We start from the raw sequence: 22,865 nt of genomic DNA on the forward strand, positions 1-22,865 counted from the left end.
ACAGATTTCCCCCCTACAGGTATCCATTAAATCAGAATAACGGCCTTATGGCCATACTTTTACAGGTTAAATCGTGATGACAGGTTCTCTTTAAAGACACGTGACACCTGTGATAGGGCTGCAACGTGACTGTGGTGGTCATCTGTAACCTGGCCGCTCAAATGTGTCCCCCAAAAAAGTGTGTCTGAAATTTTAAAGGCCCATTTCCCCCCCATACAATATCTGGTTGTTGGGTTGTGTTCTGTACTGAAGGACCACTCCACTACCTACAATGGGGCTGACCTGCAATTCCAAACACCGTCACCAAGCAAGAGTGGCACTGTTTCTACAAAGTAATAAATATTCTGAGTATCGTGGGAAAATGCTGCAGGACGGCGTTACTACTCCAGAAGCATGGAGCCATATATAAAAGTTGAGTTCCTCCATAAAAGACGGCAGAATCTGGTTTATCAATCTTTTATTGAATTGGGAACACAAGAGTAAATGAAGCTCACACACGTCAGAGCGGAGTACACACACAATGACCCAAGAACATACAGATAAAGGTTGGGCTCAGACTAATGATGGCTGCTAGCTGTAGGAACAGTGCATGCTGCGATGATGAACATCGGTCAGTGTGAGATCTGCTGCTCACAGCAGGAAACAGGCTGGTGTGAACGCTGCCGTAGGCATCAAATGCCGAACGCTGGAGTGCAAGTGCCGAGATTATACCAGAAGATCTCACACCCATGTACTGCGGCTATAAGAGGAGCTGAGGGCTGTGACAGGAGCAGGCACCGGCAATGGTGGAGGAGGCCACGGCACCTGGAACACACAATATTATCATCTCACGTAAGGAAGATATCCTGGAACCTTAACGTCTGTCACAAGAGTGGTCAAACCCGCAATACGGTCCCAGAGATCTGCGCCTTTTTATTTACTGCTACTTTTTATGTTCTTTGGGGGCGTGGCTCTCAGGGTAATGTACAGCGACCTAAAGACACGCCCCTGAGGATCCTGCGAGCCACAGCCCCCGAGTAAAGACTCTTAAAATTAAAACTAATGTAAAAGTGCATATCTCTGTACGCATATGGCGGATTTAAAAGACAACAAAAACAGAATAGTCGGGAGATGTTGGAATAAAATAAGAGCAAAAACTGGCAAGTCCTCTCAAGTGAATGCTCTATGAAACCAATCTTTTGTTATTTAGCGAGTTTTTTTTTTTTACTTTGATATACGTAAAAACTTTTATAAATTATAGGTTGAAGTCAATGGACTTGTGTATTAGCAACCTTAAAAATTACGAATATATTTTTTCAAATACTTTTCCCCAAAATTCTGTTTTGTTTTTTTTTTTATTTATTTACCTCCTCACAACAAAAGCCTTTATTAAATGTATAATTGTATTATTAAACATGCCGTACTATTACACCAGTCCACAAGAACTGTAAAATCTGTACAATGTAATAGTGCACTGCATAGCGGGAATAGGTTAATGTGCCCGATAAGAATACCCCTCTAACGTCCGAGCTGCACAGAGTTGTTCTTTAGGCCGGTTTCACACATCTTGATATTACGGTACCGGACATATCTGTGTCCGTGTGCAATACTTGTGGCAACCATGTGCCGCATGAGTACCACACATCCCGGGACCTGAGAAGCAGCGGCACTGTTAGCGCTGTTTCCCAGTGCCGGGTGCTGAAGACCGCTCTAAAAGGGCGCTACTTTTAATTAAAACCATTGTATTGTCAAGGTGACAATCGATATACACATTACAGGGCAAACCTCACAAAACGTCACTTTACCTCAAACAGTGACTGCACGGCCATTTTTCACAATAATCTGCCGGCAAATGGACTGGACCACTTCTGAGGTGGTACCCTGACCCCCAATATCTGGAGTGTGCATCTGTCACAAAAAGAGAAGCAATTCGTACACAACTTGCAAAAATGCAAAGATCCAACCACCGCCACTAACAGCAGCTTGTATTCTACAAGTGGTAGAGTCTGTAATAGGCGAAAGAGCTGCCATCTTTGTACAAGTGTTTCTCACTAAATTAGAATATCAAAAAGTTAATTTCAGTTCTTCAATACAAAAAGTGAAACTTATATACAGTAATTTCTCAGAGTGATCTTCACGTGTTTATTTCTGTTAATGTTGATGATTATGGCTTACAGCCAATGAAAACCCAAAATTCATTATCTCAGTAAACTAGAATACTTTATAACATCAGCTTGAAAAGTAATTTTAAAATCCGAAAAGTAGGCCTACTGACGTGTGTTCAGTAAATGCATCAACTACTGCATCAATGCGGCGTGGCATGGAGGTGATCAGCCTGTGGCACAGCTGAGGTGTTGATAGCAACCTTCAGCTCATCTGCATTGTTGGGTCTGGTGTCTCATTTTCCTCTTCCTTTCAAGGCTGCAGTTATCCCGATTGCTTGTGCACCTTTTTCTACCACACATTTTCCTTCCACTCCCCTTTCCATTAATATGCTTGGATACAGCACTCTGAACAGCCAGCCAGATTCGTAACCAATGACTTTTTGTGGCTTACCCTCCTTGTGGAGTGTGTCAATGACTGTCTTCTGGACATGTCAATTCAGCAGTCTTCCCCATGATTGTGGAGCTACTGAACCAGAGTTAGGGTATGTTTCCACGTTCAGGAAACGCTGTGTGTTTGACGCTGCGCAGAGCAACAGCTTCAAACACGCAGCGTTCAGATGTTACAGCATAGTGGAGGGAATTTTATCAAATCCCGTCTCCACTATGTGTGGTAACACGCACCCGGCGGCCCTGCGATTCCGGACATGCTGCGCGTCTTTTAAGATCGCAGCATGTCCGTTTACCTTGCGGCGACGCTGCGCCGCCGCAAGGTAAAACACAAGGCCCTATGTGTGGGGTGCGATGATGCCGAATGTGTGCAATGAACACATCCGGCATCATCGCGTCACAGAAGGGGTGGAGCTTAGGGCGGAGCGAGTTTGCCGCTCCGTCCAAATCGCCGGCCATCCTGAAGTTGGATACGAACCCTAAGGGATATTTTTAAACACTTAGGAAGCCTTTCCAGGTGTTTTTTTTGTTAATTATTCTAATTTACTGAGATAATGACTTTTCGGTTTTCAATGGCTGTAAGACATAATCATCAACATTAACAGAAATAAACGCTTGAAATATATAATCATTACACACAGAGTGATCTAATACATGAGTTTCACTTTTTGTATTGAAGATCTGAAATAAATTCACTTTTTGATGATAATTTAGTGAGAAGCAGCTGTATGTGTAGGTTCATAGTGATGGCTGCTGGGCAAGAGGCAGTGGTCAGTTATAGGGGGGTCACACGGTGTAGTCCACCTGGTGCAGGGCCAAGGACCTGCTGAACTTACCCGATGCTCATTCATACTGCCCAGGATAGCCTTACGAATGGAGGCCGCGTAACTGTGCAACCTGCCAAAACAAGAGAGGCTTCATCACACCCTATACGCCAACTACAGGACCGAGCAGTGTAGACTGTATACAGACAGGAGGATTAGTGAGGCGCCGCTCGTACTTTAGATGGTCCAACATCATGCAGCTGGCCAGCAGCATCGCGGTGGGGTTGGCAATGTTCTTGTTGGCTATGCTCTTCCCAGTATTCCTGGTTGCCTAAAAGATAAAGTATTTGTAATGTATCTGTATTTGTGATGTAGAAATTCAGATACCAGGCGATGGTTGCTTTGGGCTCCAGTGCTCTAAGGGTGCCCATTTCATGGGGTTGGACCCAATAAACCATGGCTTAGCTACTAGACTTCCATGGAAGCATCGTGTGTAGAGAGGGGCAGACCCTTAAGTGTTCGGATTCGGCGGGTTAGGCTGAACAAACATTACCCACAGTCAGACTACCGCGGTTCCCACGATGTCAAATGGCAATGTGAGCCCGCAGCTTTGTTCGGAGGTAGAAAGTTTACATCTGATCACTGGTGTCGGCTGATGGGACTACTGTTGCCATCAGCCTTTACCTGCTGCTGCTAAGAACAGCAAGAGCAGGCGGCGGCTGATGGGAGCATTCATCAGCCAGAACATGCGCTGTAAATAAATTTAAAAAACGGTGTGCGTTCTCCTGTATTTCTGATAACCAAACAGGCAAAACTGACAGCTGGGGGCTGCAACCATCAGCTGTCAGTGTTAGCAAGGCTTGTTATCAATAGAGGGGTCTCCACGCTGTTTATTTTAAGTATTTCAATAAATAAACACACAACAAGAATAAAGTCTTTTGACATAAACACACTTTTACTCTTATTTAAAAACAAAACACAGTAATACTCACCTAATGCCCATTCCATCCAAGCCCTCGTCTCCTGTAATAAAACAAAAATAAAAAACAACCATATCCCTCACCTGTCTGTCGTTCTGTCCCACGCCATAATCCATGTCTGGGGATGAACAGTTTTCAACCTGAATGGTGCCAAGATGCGACCGTCCAGGCTGAAAATCACTGATGAATGAGCTGCTGGGAGCGCAGCGTCAGTGACCTCATCGAGGGTACCACAAGTCACTGATGCGGTGTTCCCAGCCAGGCCAATGAACTGTGGGGACCTTGGTGACATCATCGTTCGCACAGTAAGGAAAAGTCTCACCGTGCAGCTGTGAGTTCACCGCAGTTCACTTGGAGGAAATTTCTCATGCTGAATTGTGGTGAACTCACCCCTACACCATGAGACATTTTTCTAATTGTGCTAGCAGTGTTCACCATAGTTCAGAGGCGTGCTCGCTGCAGCTCATTCTTCCTTGCTTCTCACCATGAACAGTCGCATGATGCCACTGTTCATGTAGCACAAATGGATAACGGCGTGGGACACTATGAATTACAGCCACACATCCATCCAACCATCCATCCTTCATTCATCCATCCATCCCACGCAGCTTCAGTGACCAGAGGTAACCTCGACGTCACCGCTAGTCACTGATGCTGTTCTCGAAGCAGCTCATTCCTCAGTGATTCTCAGCCTGAACGGTCGCATCTTGGCACCGTCCAGGTTGAACACTGGTTATCCCCCAGACATGGATTACGGAGTGGGACAAAACATCAGACAGGTGAGGGACATTGTCGTTTTTTTTATTTTTGCTTTATTACAGGAGACAATGGCTTAAATGGAATGGCCATTAGGTGAGTATAACTGTGTTTGCTATTTTTTACTAAAAAAAGGATAAGTGTTTTATTTCTAATAAAAGACTTTATTCTGGCTGTGTCTTCATTTACCACATAACTACAGGACTAGTAATGAATTTGTGTCTTATAGATGCCTCTCCATTAGTAATCCGTGGGCTTGATGTCACCAGACAATACAAAGGTGACATCAACCCAACAAATATGAACCCCACTTGCCACCGCTACAGGGCAAGTGAGAAGAGCCGGCAAAGAGCCAGAATTTGCGCATCTAATAGATGTGCCTTTTCTGGGCAGCTGTGGGCTGCTATTTTTAGGCTGGGGGGGCAAAATCCATGGCCTCTTACCAGCATGAGAATACCAGTCCCCAGGTGTGCTTTAGCTTGGCCAGCAAAAAAGGGGAGGGGACAACACACCGTTTTTTTATTTAAATAATTTTAAAAAATAGCTTGGGGACCCTTCTATTTTTGATAACCAGCCTTGCTGAAGCCGATAGCTGAGGCTTGCAGCCCTCAGCTGGGAGTTTTGCCTGGCTGGTTATTTAAAAATACATGGAAACCCACGCCTTTTGTTTTTCTTAAATTTAATTATGTATTTATTATTTATTTATTTATTTATTTAGAGTGCAGGCACCAGCTGATGAATACTGACATCAGCACTAGTCCCATCAACCGATGCCAGTGACTGGAGGTAAACCGGTCAGAAGCAGCATTTGCTTGCGCTGTCATGCACATGACAGCACTCAAACATCCAATGTTCGGGGGGCTGAACTCAAACAGTAACACAGACTTCCTGGTGAATTCCATGTTTGGTGTCCGTGACTGTACAGTACAGACACCGAACTTTACTGCTCGGGTTCGCCCATCTCTAGTAGTGTGAACGGGCATCTCCCCACTGACATTTTGGGAGAACCTTATAAAGATGGTCAGAGTACTGCCTGTACTCCCAATGGGGAAAGGCCTCACCTATATAATATTTATGGCATACTCCTTAAAAAAAAAAATAAAAAAAAATAAAAAAAAAATCTGATTAGATTACTAATTAGCATCTTACTGTTTCGAATACAGCATACACGCTGCCATAGTTCGCCCCTGGAACAAGACCGGGCCCACCGACAAGCCCAGCGCAGACGTTATTAACTATGTTCCCGTACAGGTTGGGCATCACCATAACATCGAACTGCTGGGGGTTGGACACGAGCTGCAAAAAAAAAAAAAAAAAAAGTGCATGAATAGTAAATGAGGGTGAAAGAGGGTATTAGATGTCCTAATCCTGCCGGAAAAGCTGGTGCTCATTACACTGCTCCCTAAAGGCCAGGAAAGGGGGGGTCCATCAATGTACCAGTAAGGTGGTGCCACATCCCATCTATCTGATTACTGGGAGTTCACTATGGTGTCTTTGGCAATGACTGGCCCATCGGGGGAGTATTAATCTGATGTAATTATCCCACATCAGAGATACATCAGACCAAACCTGCCCTGGAAGCACTAGATGGATGCCACCATGTTTACCTGCATTGTGGTGTTGTCAACGATCATACTCTCAAAGGTGATATCGGGGTAACCGGAAGCGACTTCCTTGCAGCATTGGAGGAACAGACCGTCCCCCAGTTTCCTGCAGAGACAATGGAGAAGTTAGAAGTGCCCCGTGAGCAGAATGCAGACTGCCCATGCCATAACCTACATGATGTTGGCCTTGTGCACAGCTGTGATCTTCTTTCGTCCTTTCTCCCGGGCCAGTTTGAAAGCATAGTCGGCAATGCGTAGCGAGTTAGTCCGGGTGATGATCTTCAGGCTCTCCACCACTCCAGACACGCTCTGTAATGTATGAGGACACATGTAGGTCATGCTTCATGAGGGCGAGCCTTGTATTGTGCCGTCATTCATACGCTTTACACTCCCCGGCATGGACGGATTGGTAGATCCTATGATGGGTGCCTGGGTACGGATCAGGCTGAGCCAGCTCCATTCCTGGCAGATACAGACTGTGTTACACAGACGGCAGCTGCCTCTAACCTCAGAGATCTTACCTGGCTCCTATCACTGCTGTTATTACCTTACATGACAATGTGTAAGTGCCCGGTCTAGGGGGCACGCCTTTCTGTACAAACATCGCTGGTGCCGACAAGTTGTTTTGGCAGTCAGAAAGGCCTGTTGACGGCCTCTGAAGAAGCCATGTTGGTCCTCCTGTGTAGAGTTGAGCAGATCTCTTCGGGTCCCCGCTTATTCGGCAAGCTATAGAGCTTGCCGAATAAGCTTCAGAGGGAATCTGGATACATGGAGCGCGCCGGCTGATCGGCGCCGCAGCTGTGTCACTGTCACAGCACATGCATGGACAGCCTGTGCGTTGGCCTCTCCATGCATGTGCTGTGACAGACACAGCCGTGACATATGCAGCTGCGGCTTGCCAAATAAGCGTGGACCCGAACAAATTCACTCATCTCTACTCCTGTGGAGCCATGGTATTGCACTATAAAGAACAAGCGATCAGACAATCCGCTAAGAGGACTAAAAAATAATATACCGTCGAATTACAACCCTTTGATAAAAAACAAAAAGACTCAGCGGTATCGCAGCTTCAGTAAATCTCCCATCATATAAAATTTGAAAATCCATACTGTAAGTAACCCTGGAATGGTGCAGACACCGGAGGGAAGTATAGGTGTCATTATTTTACTTCGGGAATGAGAAGGGGATGGGGGGGGGGCTCTGAGCAGTCAACAACCCCCTTAACGCACAATGAACACTAAAAAAACAATACACTAAAATGATCGCTCTTGGTATAAGGGGAAAGAAAAATGAAAGCTGAAAAAAAGGAATAAAAATGCCTGTTCATGAAGAGGTTAAAGTTCTCTCCTTACTCTAAAAGGTGAACTGGGATTAAATAAGACAAAAAGTAAAAGTATAATTCTCTCTCCTCCCCGGCTGCAGTCAGTCCCTCACCTCATGCTCCAGGCTGCAGTACTCTCCCTCGGGCCCGGCTGCAGTCAGTCCCTCACCTCATGCTCCAGGCTGCTGTACTCTCCCTCCTCCCCGGCTGCAGTCAGTCCCTCACCTCATGTTCCAGGCTGCTGTACTCTCTCTCCTCCCCGGCTGCAGTCAGTCCCTCACCTCATGCTCCAGTACTCTCCCTCGGGCCCGGCTGCAGTCAGTCCCTCACCTCATGCTCCAGGCTGCTGTACTCTCCCTCCTCCCCGGCTGCAGTCAGTCCCTCACCTCATGTTCCAGGCTGTTGTACTCTCCCTCCTCCCCGGCCGCAGTCAGTCCCTCACCTCATGTTCCAGGCTGCTGTACTCTCCCTCCTCCCCGGCTGCAGTCAGTCCCTCACCTCATGTTCCAGGCTGCTGTACTCTCCCTCCTTCTCGGCTGCAGTCAGTCCCTCACCTCATGCTCCAGGCTGCTGTACTCTCCCTCCGTATTCTCCCGCACGATCAGGATGTCGATGTCCTTATGCCGGGTCTGCACACCAGGCAAGCTCTGACAGTGGATCACATTGGCGTAAAGATCTAAGCTGGTACTGAAAAATGAGAGCAAAGCACCAAAATTATAGAGGAATGAGAGGGTGACAGAGAACAACGTACCCTACACATATTGGAAGGCTTTAAAGTGTAACTTGTAATTTCATATAGAACCTATAGAAAAGGAGATTTTTGTTTACTTACTGTAAAATCTTTTTCTCCGAGCCAATCATTGGGGGACACAGACCGTGGGTGTTATGCTGCTTGCCACTAGGAGGACACTAAGTGATACAAAGAAAGTTAGCTCCTGCCCTGCAGTATACACCCTCCTGCTGGCCCTCAGCTAACCAGTTCGGTGCAAAAAGCAGTAGGAGATCAGTAACAACATATTAGCTTACAGCATGTCATATCATATATGAGAGTATAGCATATCGGATTGTAAAAACAAGCATAAGCCAATACTAGGGTGGGAGCTGTGTCCCCCAATGATTGGCTCGGAGAAAAAGATTTTACGGTAAGTAAACAAAAATCTCCTTTTCTCCTACGCCTCATTGGGGGACACAGACCGTGGGACGTACCAAAGCAGTCCCTGGGTGGGGACAACATCAGATTAGGCTCTGTGTAACCGCTACTTACAAGTGCGCCACCGCGGCCTGCAGAGTCCGCCTGCCCAGAGTCACATCTGTGGAAGTCTGGGAATTATAATGCTTCAAGAATGCATGCGGACTGGACGAATCCGCAAACGTGCAGGCGTGTCTTGTTGACGCCTGGTGCCTGGAACCCACGATAGACGGGGAGATAGGCTGTCATCTAACACGGAAGGACTACTGGATGGTGAAAGAATACACCAGGCTAAATGGCCGATGGAGACGGCCAAACCCTTCCTGTAAAAGTCAGGAAGCCTTCCTCTTACCGGTAGGAAACCCAAGATACAGTGTCCAACCTTTGGAAGGACGCCGTCCTCAAGACATACCTACTCAGAGCACTTGCTCTGTCCGGAATATGGGGACCTCATTCCATTTTGTGGAGTGGTGCCAAAAGAGATGAGGGAGGAACTATGCCCTCATGACAGTAGTAATACAATACCACCTTGGTAACTAGGGACAGGGAAGGCTTGAGGACAACCTTGCCTTGAAGGAAATAAGAGAAAAAAGTCTGAAAAGACCCGTTAGCACCGAAGACTCGTCAGGATGAGGATATCGCCGAGAGAAAAGGGGGCAACCTTCCCTAATAGAATAGATCCCAATGATCTAACGGTATGCAATAGGGAAGAATTACATGTGAAAAAACATCCTGCGAGGTGGTCCCTACTTGCAGTTTTGTTGCAGAAATACAGAAAGCTACCAGCTCCGCAAGTGAACTGACGTGGTCAGTACGGATGTCCGAGGATCACTGGGGCCCTTTCTACTTCTGAAAAGTTTTCGGAAGTGGAAACTGGTACCACGGAATAACCGGAGCATGCAGTGCGAAGGCTCCTGGATCTCGAGGCCGAACAACCAACTCCAGTACGCCGGCGATCAGTCAGGACGCTATCCGAGCTACAACTGTAGAGCTCCAGTGAAGGCGGGTCTGATGGAATACTTCCGGTGAAGTTCCCACTCACTTGAGGTGAAACCCTGACGACTAAATATGTTCGCAGCCCAGAGTTCTACTTCTGGGATATGAACTGCCAATATCACCGAGTGATAGATCTCGGCCCATGTGAGGTACTTTGGCCATGGTGCTTGAACGTGGGTACTCGCTAGATGATTGACGTATGACACAGCCGTGGCGTTGTCCAATTGAATTCGGATGGGTTGACCCGCCATAAGGAGTGGACCTACTATAGGACTACCCTTGAGATCTCCAGAGCAATGATCGGGAGAAGAGGACTGGCATTGGAAGTTACTAGTAACCATGGAACCGGGAGAAAAAAAACTCCGGATGAAGAAGGAACTCAGAGACTATCGTCTGAAAGGCTGCTTGACTTGCTGAAAACTAACGGAGCAAAGGAAACTGTTTCCATTGTCGTCTCCGTTTTTTTTTTTTTTTTTGGAACCCTCCCAGCAAATCGAATGAAATGAGGGGATGAGTGAGCAAGAGCGCGAGCTTCCGTTGAAAAACCATGACCTTGTCCGGAGGGAGATTTACCACCCTTCTGGAGGAATACTGGATCATCCTCAAAAAGGATATCTGCTGGGCTGGAAATGAGGAGTTGTCTAAGTCTAGCCACCAGCCCAGGTGAGAGGGTATCGCAAGAGATATAGACGACTTAGCGTAGTCCTGCAAGGGTGGGTAAACAGTCGGTCAAACAGGATAGGACGACCACGCCTCTAGGTGCAAGATGACAGCCACCATGACCCTTGCGAACACCCTGGATGCGGTAGCAAGGCCGAAGAACAAGGTCGTGACTTAAATGCTATTCACGAATGGAAAAGCAAAGGAATTTTTGAAGAGGTTAGGCATCCCGAATGTCGATGGATGCCCGAAACTGCACCTTTTTTGTTGAAGTAATGGCTGAGCGGATGAGACTCCATTCGAAGAAGAAGAAGAACCTTGTGAAAAGATTGTTAGAAGTTTGAGGTCCGGAATCGGTCCTACTTATCGTTCCACCTTTTAGTAACCAAGATCCCTTAGATCTAGACTGTCATGGACAACCCTTTCACTGTTGGTCGGGGCTGCGGAAACGTACGATTGTTCGTTAGTCTCCCGCTCAAGAATATGATTGACCAGCTGAACTGTCTTCAGGAAAGGGATACTGGTGTGAATCAAAGTAGTTAAGGGCTCTAAGCAGGAGACCGTTGCTCTAGCATCCATGCGGCGGATAGGGAGGTTAAAGGGCTGGACCCGTAGTTGCCAAACGGAACAAACCAGATGTGCTATTTGACAGATCGTGGCATTTTTAATTAAGGACATATCGGGCAGGGATACTGGTAGGTAACCCACAGGAGATTGTACCCGGTTAATCTGCCGAGTGGCAGAATGCGCCGCTGCTTCCAGCAGGTCATTGCAGAGTTAAAAATTAGGAGCCTCGATCCACCATCCTCTTAACAAGGAAGTGGAGAGGGAAATTCGCCTACTTGCATCTTCTGTTAAATAGTGGTGATGCAGAGGGGGGTGCTCAGACGCCCGAAAAAAAGGGTGCCTCTGTACATCCACAGAGTTCAGGTCTCCGGGTGGACAGGACAGGCTGTCTGGCGTTAGGCCTGGACCTTCGAGTGCCCGTCTGTTGATGGTGTGGGGAGACCGGCGCCCTTTAAAGTGCCTGTCGCCCTTAAAAATCAGACCAGGCATAGCGTCCCGCGTAGAGGCTTCTGTCCAGTGAATCGCATATCCGGACTGGATGGCAAAAGCTCTACGAGGGAGTTTAGGCTGAGGGAACTAGTTACACTGGGATAAACTGGGCTCGGCGGCAGAGGGCTCCTCAATTATGACCAGTTTCGGATTGGTCATGGTGCCCTCAAGACCAGGGAAAACTGGTCGTGTGCCTTTAAGACCAGGGAAAACTGGTCGTGTGCCTTTAAGACCAGGGAAAACTGGTCGTGTGCCTTTAAGACCAGGGAATACTGGTCGTGTGCCTTTAAGACCAGGGAATACTGGTCGTGTGCCTTTAAGACCAGGGAATACTGGTCGTGTGCCTTTAAGACCAGGGAATACTGGTCGTGTGCCTTTAAGACGAGGGATTACTGGTCGTGTGGCTTTAAGACCAGAGAATGCTGGTCGTGTGCCTTTAAGACCAGGGAATACTGGTAGTGCGCCATTAAGACCAGGGAATACTGGTCGCGTGCCTTTAAGACCAGGGAAAACTGGACGTGTGCCTTTAAAACCCGGGAATTCTGGTCACGTACCCTTAAGACCAGGGAATACTGGTCGTGTGCCTTTAAGACCAGGGAATACTGGTCGTGTGCCTTTAAGACGAGGGATTACTGGTCGTGTGGCTTTAAGACCAGAGAATGCTGGTCGTGTGCCTTTAAGACCAGGGAATACTGGTAGTGCGCCATTAAGACCAGGGAATACTGGTCGCGTGCCTTTAAGACCAGGGAAAACTGGACGTGTGCCTTTAAAACCCGGGAATTCTGGTCACGTACCCTTAAGACCAGGGAATACTGGTCGTGTGCCTTTAAGACCAGGGAATACTGGTCGTGTGCCTTTAAGACGAGGGATTACTGGTCGTGTGGCTTTAAGACCAGAGAATGCTGGTCGTGTGCCTTTAAGACCAGGGAATACTGGTAGTGCGCCATTAAGACCAGGGAATACTGGTCGCGTGCCTTTAAGACCAGGGAAAACTGGACGTGTGCCTTTAAAACCCGGGAATTCTGGTCACGTACCCTTAAGACCAGGGAATACTGGTCACGAGCCTTTAAGACCAGGTAATACTGGTCACGTGCCTTTAAGACCAGGGAATACTGGTCACGTGCCTTTAAGACCAGAGAATACTGGTCGTGTGACTTTAAGACCGGGAATACTGGTCATGCGGGTTTAGGTAAAATCTCGCAGTGAGCGAGAAGCGCCAATTAAGGGGGCGGAGCCACAGGCACGACGTGGGCGGAGCCTCGAAACTTCCATGATAGGCCCCAGCCGGGGCGTAAATTTCTGCAGCCGGCGTCAGCGTTAGGGGTGGTCACCCGTTGCTCGAGAAAATTGAGCGCTTCCGCGTCAGGCGCTAAGCGCCAGGAAAAAAGGCTAAGCCGCCTTGAGGCGACACAGTGCGCTTCTGGAGGTGCGGACTACACATCGGCCGAAGCCGGGAGCTAAATTTGTTAGCCGGCTGGAGCGTTACCTCAGGGAGGTGGTCACAGGGAAGTCTGAGACTGCCTGTCAATATCCCGCTGCAGAAGCCCATCGCTGGCAGGATCCACTTACCAACGGTGCGCGTCCCGGCATGGAGACGCCGCGGATGTCGGGTATTGCAGCGTGGACGGTGCAGGGATAGAGGGATAAACCTCAATCCATCATCCCTTTGTTAGGGAGGTGGAGAGGAACCGTCCGCCTCCTTGTCCGCTTTCACAGTGGTGGAGGCTGCCCGGACCATGGAGGGGGGCTTCTTCCACGAAGTTCAGCCCATCGGGACCATGAAAGCACCTCCGCTCCTGAAAGGTATTTCACTGCGGCCTAGTCCGGCTGCAAAAGCCGGGGACTAAATTTATGGAGCCTGCCGGTGGAGCGCGTCGGCGGCCGCGCGCCGAATGATTGCCGCTGGCGTACCGGCCAGTGGCACCCCCAAGACCGCATCTTCCAGGCAGGCAGCGTGAGGAAGCATGGCCCCCGAGATCTGCAGGGCGCCTCTCGTCCCAGACGAGAAGCGCCGATATAGGGGGCGGAGTTACGGCCGTGGGAGGGATCTGCCCACTGCGGCCTACTCCAGCTGAAAAGCCGGGTACTAAATTTCAAGCCTGCCTGGGGATGCGCGGCGGCCGCAACGGAGCGACGCTAACCGCCGCAGTTCCCGACCGCCGGCGCCTGTCCCCAGGGGCTCTGCCGAAAGTACCGCCGGCGCCTACCCCATAGAGGCCACTGCGGCCTACTCCGGCTGAAAAGCCGGGGACTAAATTTCCGGCCTGCCCGGCGGTGTGAAGTGGCGCGGCCGCAAAGCGATCCGGAGCGCAGGAGGGGAACTCCTGATGTACTCACAGTCCGGTAATGCAGGTCCCCCTGTCCCTGCGCGCTCCATCCTCATCTGCAATCCCTTTGGGCTCTGCCGCAAGTATGCAACGCCATGTGATGTGGGCCTTGTATGTCGGGCCACCGGAGAGGAACATTAGAGCAGGCTCTATGTGCTCGCCGTCTTGCAGGGGGAAGGGAAATCGGGACCAAAGATGGAAACCCGTTGCCCGAGTAAAATTTGGCGTGCTCCCGCGTCGCAGGAGAGGGACGGGGAGGTATACTCGCCGTGCTCGCCTGTTGCTGGTTCGGGGGAGAGCGGGTCCCATAAAAAAGGATCCGTCGCCCCCTTCACTCCGTTGAATAAAAAATAAAAATTTACAGAAAAATAAAAATTAAAATTAAAATAAGAAAGTTGGGGTCTGAAAACAGACCCAAGTGCCTCCTACAGACACTAAGCAAGAACTGGTTAGCTGAGGGCCAGCAGGAGGGTGTATACTGCAGGGGAGGAGCTAACTTTCTTTGTATCACTTAGTGTCCTCCTAGTGGCAAGCAGCATAACACCCACGGTCTGTGTCCCCCAATGAGGCGTAGGAGAAATGCTCGGCCTTACTGCCCCCATCCTCTATGACAAGGAAAAACTGCTATTGGTTCACATATTGGTCTATGTCCAGGACTGATCCCAATTATCAAGCTCTGTAGGTTTCCATTAACTATTTTGAGTACACAATTCCTCTTCATCAGCATTCTACCAGTACTACAGGTGCTAGGACTAGCTTTCCCCTCAATTCCCAGTGTGCATTGCTCCTACCATGGTCTAGTGCAGGGATTCCCAACCTGTAGCTCGGGAGCCACATGTGGCTCGCGAGCCAGTGATGTGTGGCTCGCGGCTGCCTGCCAGCTTGGTGCATTAGCATCAGGTGTAAATAACTATTAAGAGCAGATCTCTAAATGGTGACTTGTGTGTGTAGCCCTGTACAGAAGACCAGATCTGAATGGGGATGAGATAGAACACCGTGGAGCTTGGCATACTGCCTTGGTGTGATTTCAGTGGAATAGCTTTGGTTGTCATTATACCGGTAATGGAGGCTCTTGGTGTCACTGCTGAGAGTGGGGGAGGAGCTGGTTGTGGCTCTCGACCCTCTCTCAGAGCTGAATGTGGCTCACTACCCTCTTTCATAGGTGGATGTGACTCAAGGTCTGAAAGGTTGGGGACCTCTGGTCTAGTGACTGAAAGCCATCCTCTATTGTGCCTGTACACAGATAGACAGTACATCAGGAATATGGGAAAGACCCCAACTTTCTGTCCAGCGACCAAGACCCCCCCAACTTCCTAACTACAAACTAAGACCGGCCCCGAAGGCCATTACATTCATTGTCTATGGGGCTGCTGGTCAAAGCCGAGCGCAGCGCTCCACAGCCCCATAGGTTATAAAATGGAGCGATGGTCGAGCATGAGAACTCCTGCTCCAGTCTAACAAGGATAAATGTGCCCAATTCATGTGGGTCCCAGCGGTCGGACCCCCATCGATCGGTGAGTTAACACCTATCCTCTGGAGAGGACATAATTTCTTTTTCACCTGACAACCCGTCTAAGTGCTTAGCTGACCATTTATGTATTGAGGACATTACCTACCCTTATGTAAAATAAGTTGTTCATTACTTTTACATTGATGCTTTTTCCTTAAGACAGATCCTCAATGTCTGATCGGCTGGGCTCCGACACCCGGCACCCCCGCTGATCGGCGGGGGTGCCGGATCCCAGCAAATCAGACATTGATGACATATACGAAGGAAAGGCCATCAATACTAAAGTAGTGGACAACCGCTTTACATTAATTTAGTAAGTTTGGGCGATTTATTTTATTTTTTAAGGTACCGTCACACTCAGCGACTTTGCAGCGAGAACGACGACGATCCGTAACGTTGCAGCGTCCTGGATAGCGATCTTGTTGTGTTTGACACGCAGCAGCGATCTAGATCCCGCTGGTCGGAGCTAGAAGTCCAGAACTTTATTTCGTCGCTGATCACCCGCTGTCATCGCTGGATCGGTGTGTGTGACACCGATCCAGCGATGTGTTCACTTGTAACCAGGGTAAATATCGGGTTACTAAGCGCAGGGCCACGCTTAGTAACCCGATATTTACCCTGGTTACCATTGTAAAAGTAAAAAAAAAAAAAAAACACTACATACTCACCTTCTGATGTCTGTCACGTCCCCCGCAGGCGGCTGCCCTGCACTGAATGTGTCAGCGCCAGCCGGCCGTAAAGCAGAGCACAGCGGTGACACATTCAGTGCAGGGAAGCCGCCGGCGGGGGACGTGACAGACATCAGAAGGTGAGTATGTAGTGTTTTTTTTTTTACTTTTACAATGGTAACCAGGGTAAATATCGGGTTACTAAGCGCGGCCCTGCACTTAATAACCCGATGTTTACCCTGGTTACCCGGGTGCTGCAGGGGGACTTCGGCATCGTTGAAGACAGTTTCAACGATGCCGAAGTCGTTTCCCTGATCGTTGGTCGCTGGAGAGAGCTGTCTGTGTGACAGCTCCCCAGCGACCACACAATGACTTACCAACGATCGCATCGCTGGTCGTGATCGCTGGTAAGTCGTTTAGTGTAACGGTACCCTTAGGTCACCAACTATAAAAAAAATGTTTTGAGATTTTGCAGTTTTCACTTTAACCAATAAGTTTAAAATTGGACTTCAACCTTTTGCTCTGTAGAAATCCTTTTTCATCAGTCTCATTATCATCGCAGACAGGATTACAATGACTGATAACACAGGATCCACCATTCACAATAGATGTCACAGCTCATCTCCTCCTCCTGTATAATGACTGATAACACCTGTATATACAGTAGATAACACAGGATCCACCATTCACAATAGGTGATGTAACAGCTCACCTCCTCCTCTCTGCACAGATTGGAGAGCATGTCCACAACGCTCTCCCATAGAAGTCGATGAACACCTCCAGGCCTACTAAATATAGCTGCTGAAAATCATGTCTATAGATACCGTCTACAGCAGCTCGGTAAATATGGCCGCCCCCATTACCATGTCCCGCAAACAGAATTTAGAAAATCAACGACCCTGGAAACGCACATTTAGCACTGGGCAGATTTGTGTACCCAGAACGTCTGTAGCGTTTCCCTGAGGTCCATGGTCAGATCCACGTAACCGTTCCCTACGGTATTTTGTGTAAAGGCCATAACCGCTGTCCCATGCCCAAGTCCTTACTGAGACCGGGGTGAAGATCTCCCCCGCAGTCACTTACCGAAGCAGGTTGTTCCGAGAGCGGTGAGATGGCGGCATGTTGTGGTTCGTCTCAATGTTACCTGACGATAAAAAGCAGAAAGGTGCAATAATTATCAGCACGGGTGAAAACTATGCAAAGATACGAACCTGCAAGAAACTCTATATAAGAGCGCCGTACCTTTAAGAGCCACCCTGTTCCTCCGGATGGCGGTTATGGCGTTCTGGATGTCGTCTTCGTCTGTTGTGGTGGAGTTCACATTCACCACTTCGAAATCCACCGGCACACAGGCGTGTCTGTAACAAGGGGCTGCGTTACGGGGTCTTCCCATCCTGTACACTTATCCTTAGGAGGACAGCGGGTGTATGGAGCTGAGCGCGCTATACAGGGCTTGGGTGGCTGTGCTGTACAGCCGGCATCTTCCCATAACAGCAGCGACCAGTGATGGCTCCGATCACTGCTGTTTAACCCCGTCACGCCATGGCCAATTTCCATTTTTCCCATTTTGTTTTTTCCTCCCCTTCTTCCCAGATCTATAAATCTTATTTTTTCTCTCCACATAGACATATGAGGGCTTGTTTTTTTCGTAACGAGTTGTCGCTATTTTCCCGAGACCCATAACGACTTCATTATTCGGCTGATGGACCTATCTGACGGCTTATTTTTTTGCAGAGTGAGACTATTAGTTTTTATTAGCACCATTTTGGGATAGATGGGACTTTTTGATCACTTGTTACAGCAATTTTTTGCAGAATTGTGGTGACCAAAAAAAAACCATAACAATGTTGGCGTTCTTGAATTTATTTTGTTTATAGTATTTACTGAGTGGGTTAATTATTTTAATAGATCGGATTTTTCAGAATGTGGCGATGCCACCTGTGTATTGTTTTTTTAATATCTCTAGTTTCAAAGGGAGGGGGTGATGTGAACTTATGGTTTTTCTTCATACTTTTTAAAACTTTTTTATAACTTTTTTTTAATAGTTTTATAAAACTACAAGTTGACTCATAAAAACAAGCCTCGTACGTCCAAGAGGTCAGAAAAAAAAACAATAGAGAAGTTATGGCTCTTGGAAGAAAGAGGATAAAAAAAAACCACGAAGGCGCTAAAACGAAAATAGTCAATGGCACAAAAGGGGTTGAAGAACTGGAAAACTCCTTAAGACATCGGGACAAAGGACGAACCTCACCTGAAAATCTCCTTAACGTGCAGGGAGAGTTCCTGGCCGATGCCGTCTCCGGGGATCATCGTCACGGTGTGCCTTCCTCCGTACTTTGCAGGAGGCGGCTGGAACAAGACACAAAGGAAAAAAAAAGTTATATACTGTAAGAGCGATGGAGGAAAGTCCGACACCCAGTCCGCCATCATTGTCTGGACAAGCCCTTTAAATAAGATTATTTGTCTCCCGGCACCTCCGCCAAATTATAAGTACCGCTACCAATGATTATTCTGATGGGACACAGCTATGACGACAGTGCTAGAGAGGGAAGGAAACATGCCTGACAAAGGATGACGTCAGAAAACAAGTAGCACTACAGACAACGGGGGAACGACAGACATAGAAAGCACAAACACACACAATACTTGGGGGGCGCATACTTACTATCATGGGTTGCTGTTAAGAGACAGAAAAAAGGCACAGTCAGAGACTTATATAACGGGGACCCGAGACGACAAGCCACTTGTAGGTGCCAAATGAAAAGGGCATTCGGATACGTGACAGACGGTCACCGGACGGCTCCTTGGCTAAAAACTTTGCCATCTCCTGGACACCTCATGCATCACCAACCACACATTTAGGGTATGTGTCCACGTTCAGGATTACATCCGGATTAGCTGCGGACAGAACGCTGCGTACAACCTCAGCGTTCAATGCGCAGCGTCCAGATGGTACAGCATAGTGGAGGGGATTTTATGAAATCCCATCTCCACTATGCGTGTGAACATGCGTCCGGCAGCCCTGCGTTTCCGGACATGCGGCATGTCTTTTTAGACCGCAGCATGTCTGTTTACCTTGCGGCGACGCTCCGTCGCTGCAAGGTAAATAAGAGGGTCCCATGTGTGGGGTGCGGAGATGCCGGACGGGTTTTCTTCTCCGTCCAAAGCGCTGTCAATCCGGACCGTGGACACGCACCCTGAGTGTTTCCCATTCTCACACTACCCCCACATCTCACCCCTTCTATATCCTGGGAATAAATATTTATCAACATTAAATGTATATAAAAAATACAGTAAAGTCATTCACCCCTGAAGAAGCCCCCAGGGCGGCGAGACACCTAGAAACTGCTGATACCATACCCTATGGGACGTATCAACTGTGCACACTGCATTAGCAGCGATTAGCTATTTATATACATGTATCACTTTACTACAGGACTGTGAATAATTCTCTATAGTGAGAGGATAAGAGGGCGACTGCCTCTTGTCACGGCCGGCCAGACTAGGCACCTTACAGAGCATGGTTATGCTTCTTAATGTGCTGTATACATGTCTGAATACTGGATTGATAAACCTGTTTGCAATGTTTTGGTGTAAAGCTTCTGCGGAGAGATGTGTCGAAATTTGTCAGAATCAAACAGCGGATTAGACTTGGTCAAGATAAATCTGGTACAAATTAGAACTTCTCTGAAAACATTTATTGAATAAAAGGCCTGGGAAAGGGCAAAAAATATATTTTTTAACCCCTTCCAAGCCTTCTATTTATTATGTTTTGGGGTCCGGAGAGACTTCATATAGAATGACCTGAAGTGAATCTGGATCTTCTGGGGTTGACAAGGCCACATGTGGGGTGCGATAAGTATATGCAATGGGCCATGTGACAAGGTGGGAAGGAACGCACATCCCCGCCCAACGCGTGTCATGTAAGTCAATCAATGGCGTGAGTCACATTCCATGGGAGGTCCAGTCAGAGCTGGAGGATCTGGCCCAAAGGCGGAGGCTCTACAGTGGTTTGAGGGGTCATTTTTGGCACAAGTTTAGGACTAGAGTTTTATGGGGTCCCAGCAATGCCGGCTCATCACTTACCGATGAATAGTCCCTGCGCTGGGTCCATGCTGCAGGCAGCACCTATGGGGAGTAAGAGATCAGATCAGAGAGGATAACAAGATGTCAGGAAATCACGGCTGCCATAAGTGTCTGAAATGAGAAGACACCATTAAAGGAGTCCTACAGTATCCAGTTGATAGACCATAACTGTTAGAGACATGAGAGTCTTACTACTGGGACCCCAGATAGGTAGTTAAAGATGGCGGCCAGGGGGAGTTGAATGGTGCGGCATTCAAGTCTATAACACTGATTATATCCCTCCGTTATCTTTGGGCATCTTCAGTGTCATAATGTAGACGTGATACTCACCGCTCAACTAATGGGGTACAGAAGGCTCCCATCCCAGCCATGGCTGGGGGTCCCAGTTGTGGAGGCCACACTGGTCTAACAGTCACCTTTCTAGGATATACCGACCCTTTAGCCTCTTCTCACTCCATGATGTAACTGAGGTCTGTGTTACACAGTCAGCACCGGCCTCTATCGTCTCCAATCACTGATATACGGCCACTTAAACGCTGCAGTTAGGGCCGGATATTGTCATTTATGTGCTGGACGTCCATTCAGGCGATCGCTGGCGGACGATGGTTTGCCGCAATCTTGGTACTCCTGTAAAGCCCAGCCTGTGATTATCACTACACACCACAATGCTGAAGAATGATAGTACAGATTCAATTCCCTTATGGGCGGCCAAAAAATAAAAGTTAAATATCTGGGGAACAAAAAAAGTTTTGGAAATACAGTGCTGTGCAAAAGTTTTAGGCAGATGTGCAAAAATATTGTAAAGTAAAAGAATGCTCATAACAGAAGGGTTAATAGTTAATTTATAAAAATAAACAATACATAAACAATTGAAAAATGGCATAAAAAATAAAAAACGCCATATCCGCCCTTCTTCAAACATTTAAAAAAAAAAAAATAAATAATAAAATGATCAAAAAACATTGCATGGACCCCAAAATGGAGCCAATAAAAAAAGAAGCACAACACCAATAATATAACCTACGGTGGTTAACCACACATGAAATGTATACCTACAAGAAAAGGCACCACGCAGCAATAACATTAAAAACGAACTTTATTTAGACAAATGAAAGACTAAAAAGTAGTCATAAAAAGGCCTACAATAGGCAGCAGGTAAAATACACTAGATACAGGAAAAGAGGGGAAGACACCTGGTAGAAAATCATAACAATATATATACACATATGTTAAATGTACATATAGTGCTCACATTGTATGGAATTCACATATACGCACCAAAGCATATGGTGACTAATTGTGGAGTAGTAATACAATCAATCAGCTAGCTGGGGGCTGGACGAAGCAACTCCTTGCGAAACGCGCGTCGGGTGTGGTGGACGCCTGGTTTTTGCTCTATTGTGTGGTAAATATGCACTGGTGTATAATTGAATAGATGTGTGTATTATCTATTATAGTTCTTTGGATACTTCCGTGTATGTGGCCTTTTACGGCACATTAGCCTCTCTACTTGACCACATACTTTATTTATTACAGTTTTCTATACAAATTTTGTATTTTACTATTCTTTTGATTGTATTACTACTCCACAATTAGTCACCATATGCTTTGGTGCGTATATGTCAATTCCATACAATGTGAGCACTATATGTACATTTAACATATGTGTATATATATTGTTATGATTTTCTACCAGGTGTCTTCCCCTCTTTTCCTGTATCTAGTGTATTTTACCTGCTGCCTATTGTAGGCCTTTTTATGACTACTTTTTAGTCTTTCATTTGTCTAAATAAAGTTCGTTTTTAATGTTATTGCTGCGTGGTGCCTTTTCTTGTAGGTATACAATAAAAAAGAAGACCTCAGAGAAAAAAATAAAAAAGTAACGGGTCTCAGGAAATTGTGATATAACGACTTTTATGTTTAAAAAAAATAAGATGAAAAAATTAAGCCACTAAAACAATAGTAGAAAAAAAATACACGTTTGGTTTCGTCTTCATTCAACAGACCTGGTGAATTTGTGAGTCTCAAAAAACTACAAGTCCCAGCATGCCTTGACATAAGCACACAAGAAGGGAATGCTGGGAGATGTAGTTTTACAACAGCAGAGCCAAAGCCCTCTGACATTGAAAACACCTGACCAATGCTGCAGACATCTCCTCCATACTGAACCCATAACATTACGGTTACAGGGACCACCGGGAGCCCGGGCACTACCTGCTGCCTGACGCCAACCGTCCCCGGGAGAGAAGACAGGAGAAGCCTGGAAGCTGCGGACACTGTGCGAGCCGCCATTATAGAGGCGTGAACGTCGCAGCTTGACAGGTAGGTAAGTATCTTGCGCATGCCCAAACACCTACTTCACACTGCACATGCGCCACAGCTGAAATTTACTAAGCATGCGTTAATCCAGACGTGTC

The 22,865-nt window shown here is 47.4% G+C and overlaps 1 protein-coding gene across 2 annotated transcripts; it reads right to left on the reverse strand.

Moving 5' to 3' along the window:
* Positions 1–440: 440 nt before the first annotated feature.
* IDH3G (isocitrate dehydrogenase (NAD(+)) 3 non-catalytic subunit gamma) lies at positions 441–22,833 on the reverse strand. 2 transcript variants are annotated; one of them, XM_077283617.1, is made up of 14 exons: positions 22,663–22,833; positions 20,449–20,490; positions 19,028–19,039; positions 18,614–18,711; positions 17,605–17,720; positions 17,446–17,506; positions 8,511–8,643; positions 6,811–6,944; positions 6,639–6,741; positions 6,181–6,327; positions 3,532–3,626; positions 3,368–3,428; positions 1,785–1,887; positions 441–804 (listed from the first exon to the last, which is right to left on the reverse strand). In XM_077283617.1, the coding sequence occupies exons 1-13, from the start codon at positions 22,789–22,791 to the stop codon at positions 1,786–1,788; spliced, it is 1,233 nt and encodes a 410-aa protein (XP_077139732.1). In that variant the 5' UTR covers positions 22,792–22,833; the 3' UTR covers positions 441–804; position 1,785. The 2 variants fall into 2 exon arrangements, with proteins under 2 accessions (XP_077139732.1, XP_077139733.1); XM_077283618.1 differs by lacking the exon at positions 19,028–19,039.
* Between the last annotated feature and the right edge of the window lie 32 nt (positions 22,834–22,865).

This window comes from Ranitomeya variabilis, chromosome 2, assembly GCF_051348905.1.
Source record: "Ranitomeya variabilis isolate aRanVar5 chromosome 2, aRanVar5.hap1, whole genome shotgun sequence".
In the NCBI taxonomy this organism is placed as follows: domain Eukaryota; kingdom Metazoa; phylum Chordata; class Amphibia; order Anura; family Dendrobatidae; genus Ranitomeya; species Ranitomeya variabilis.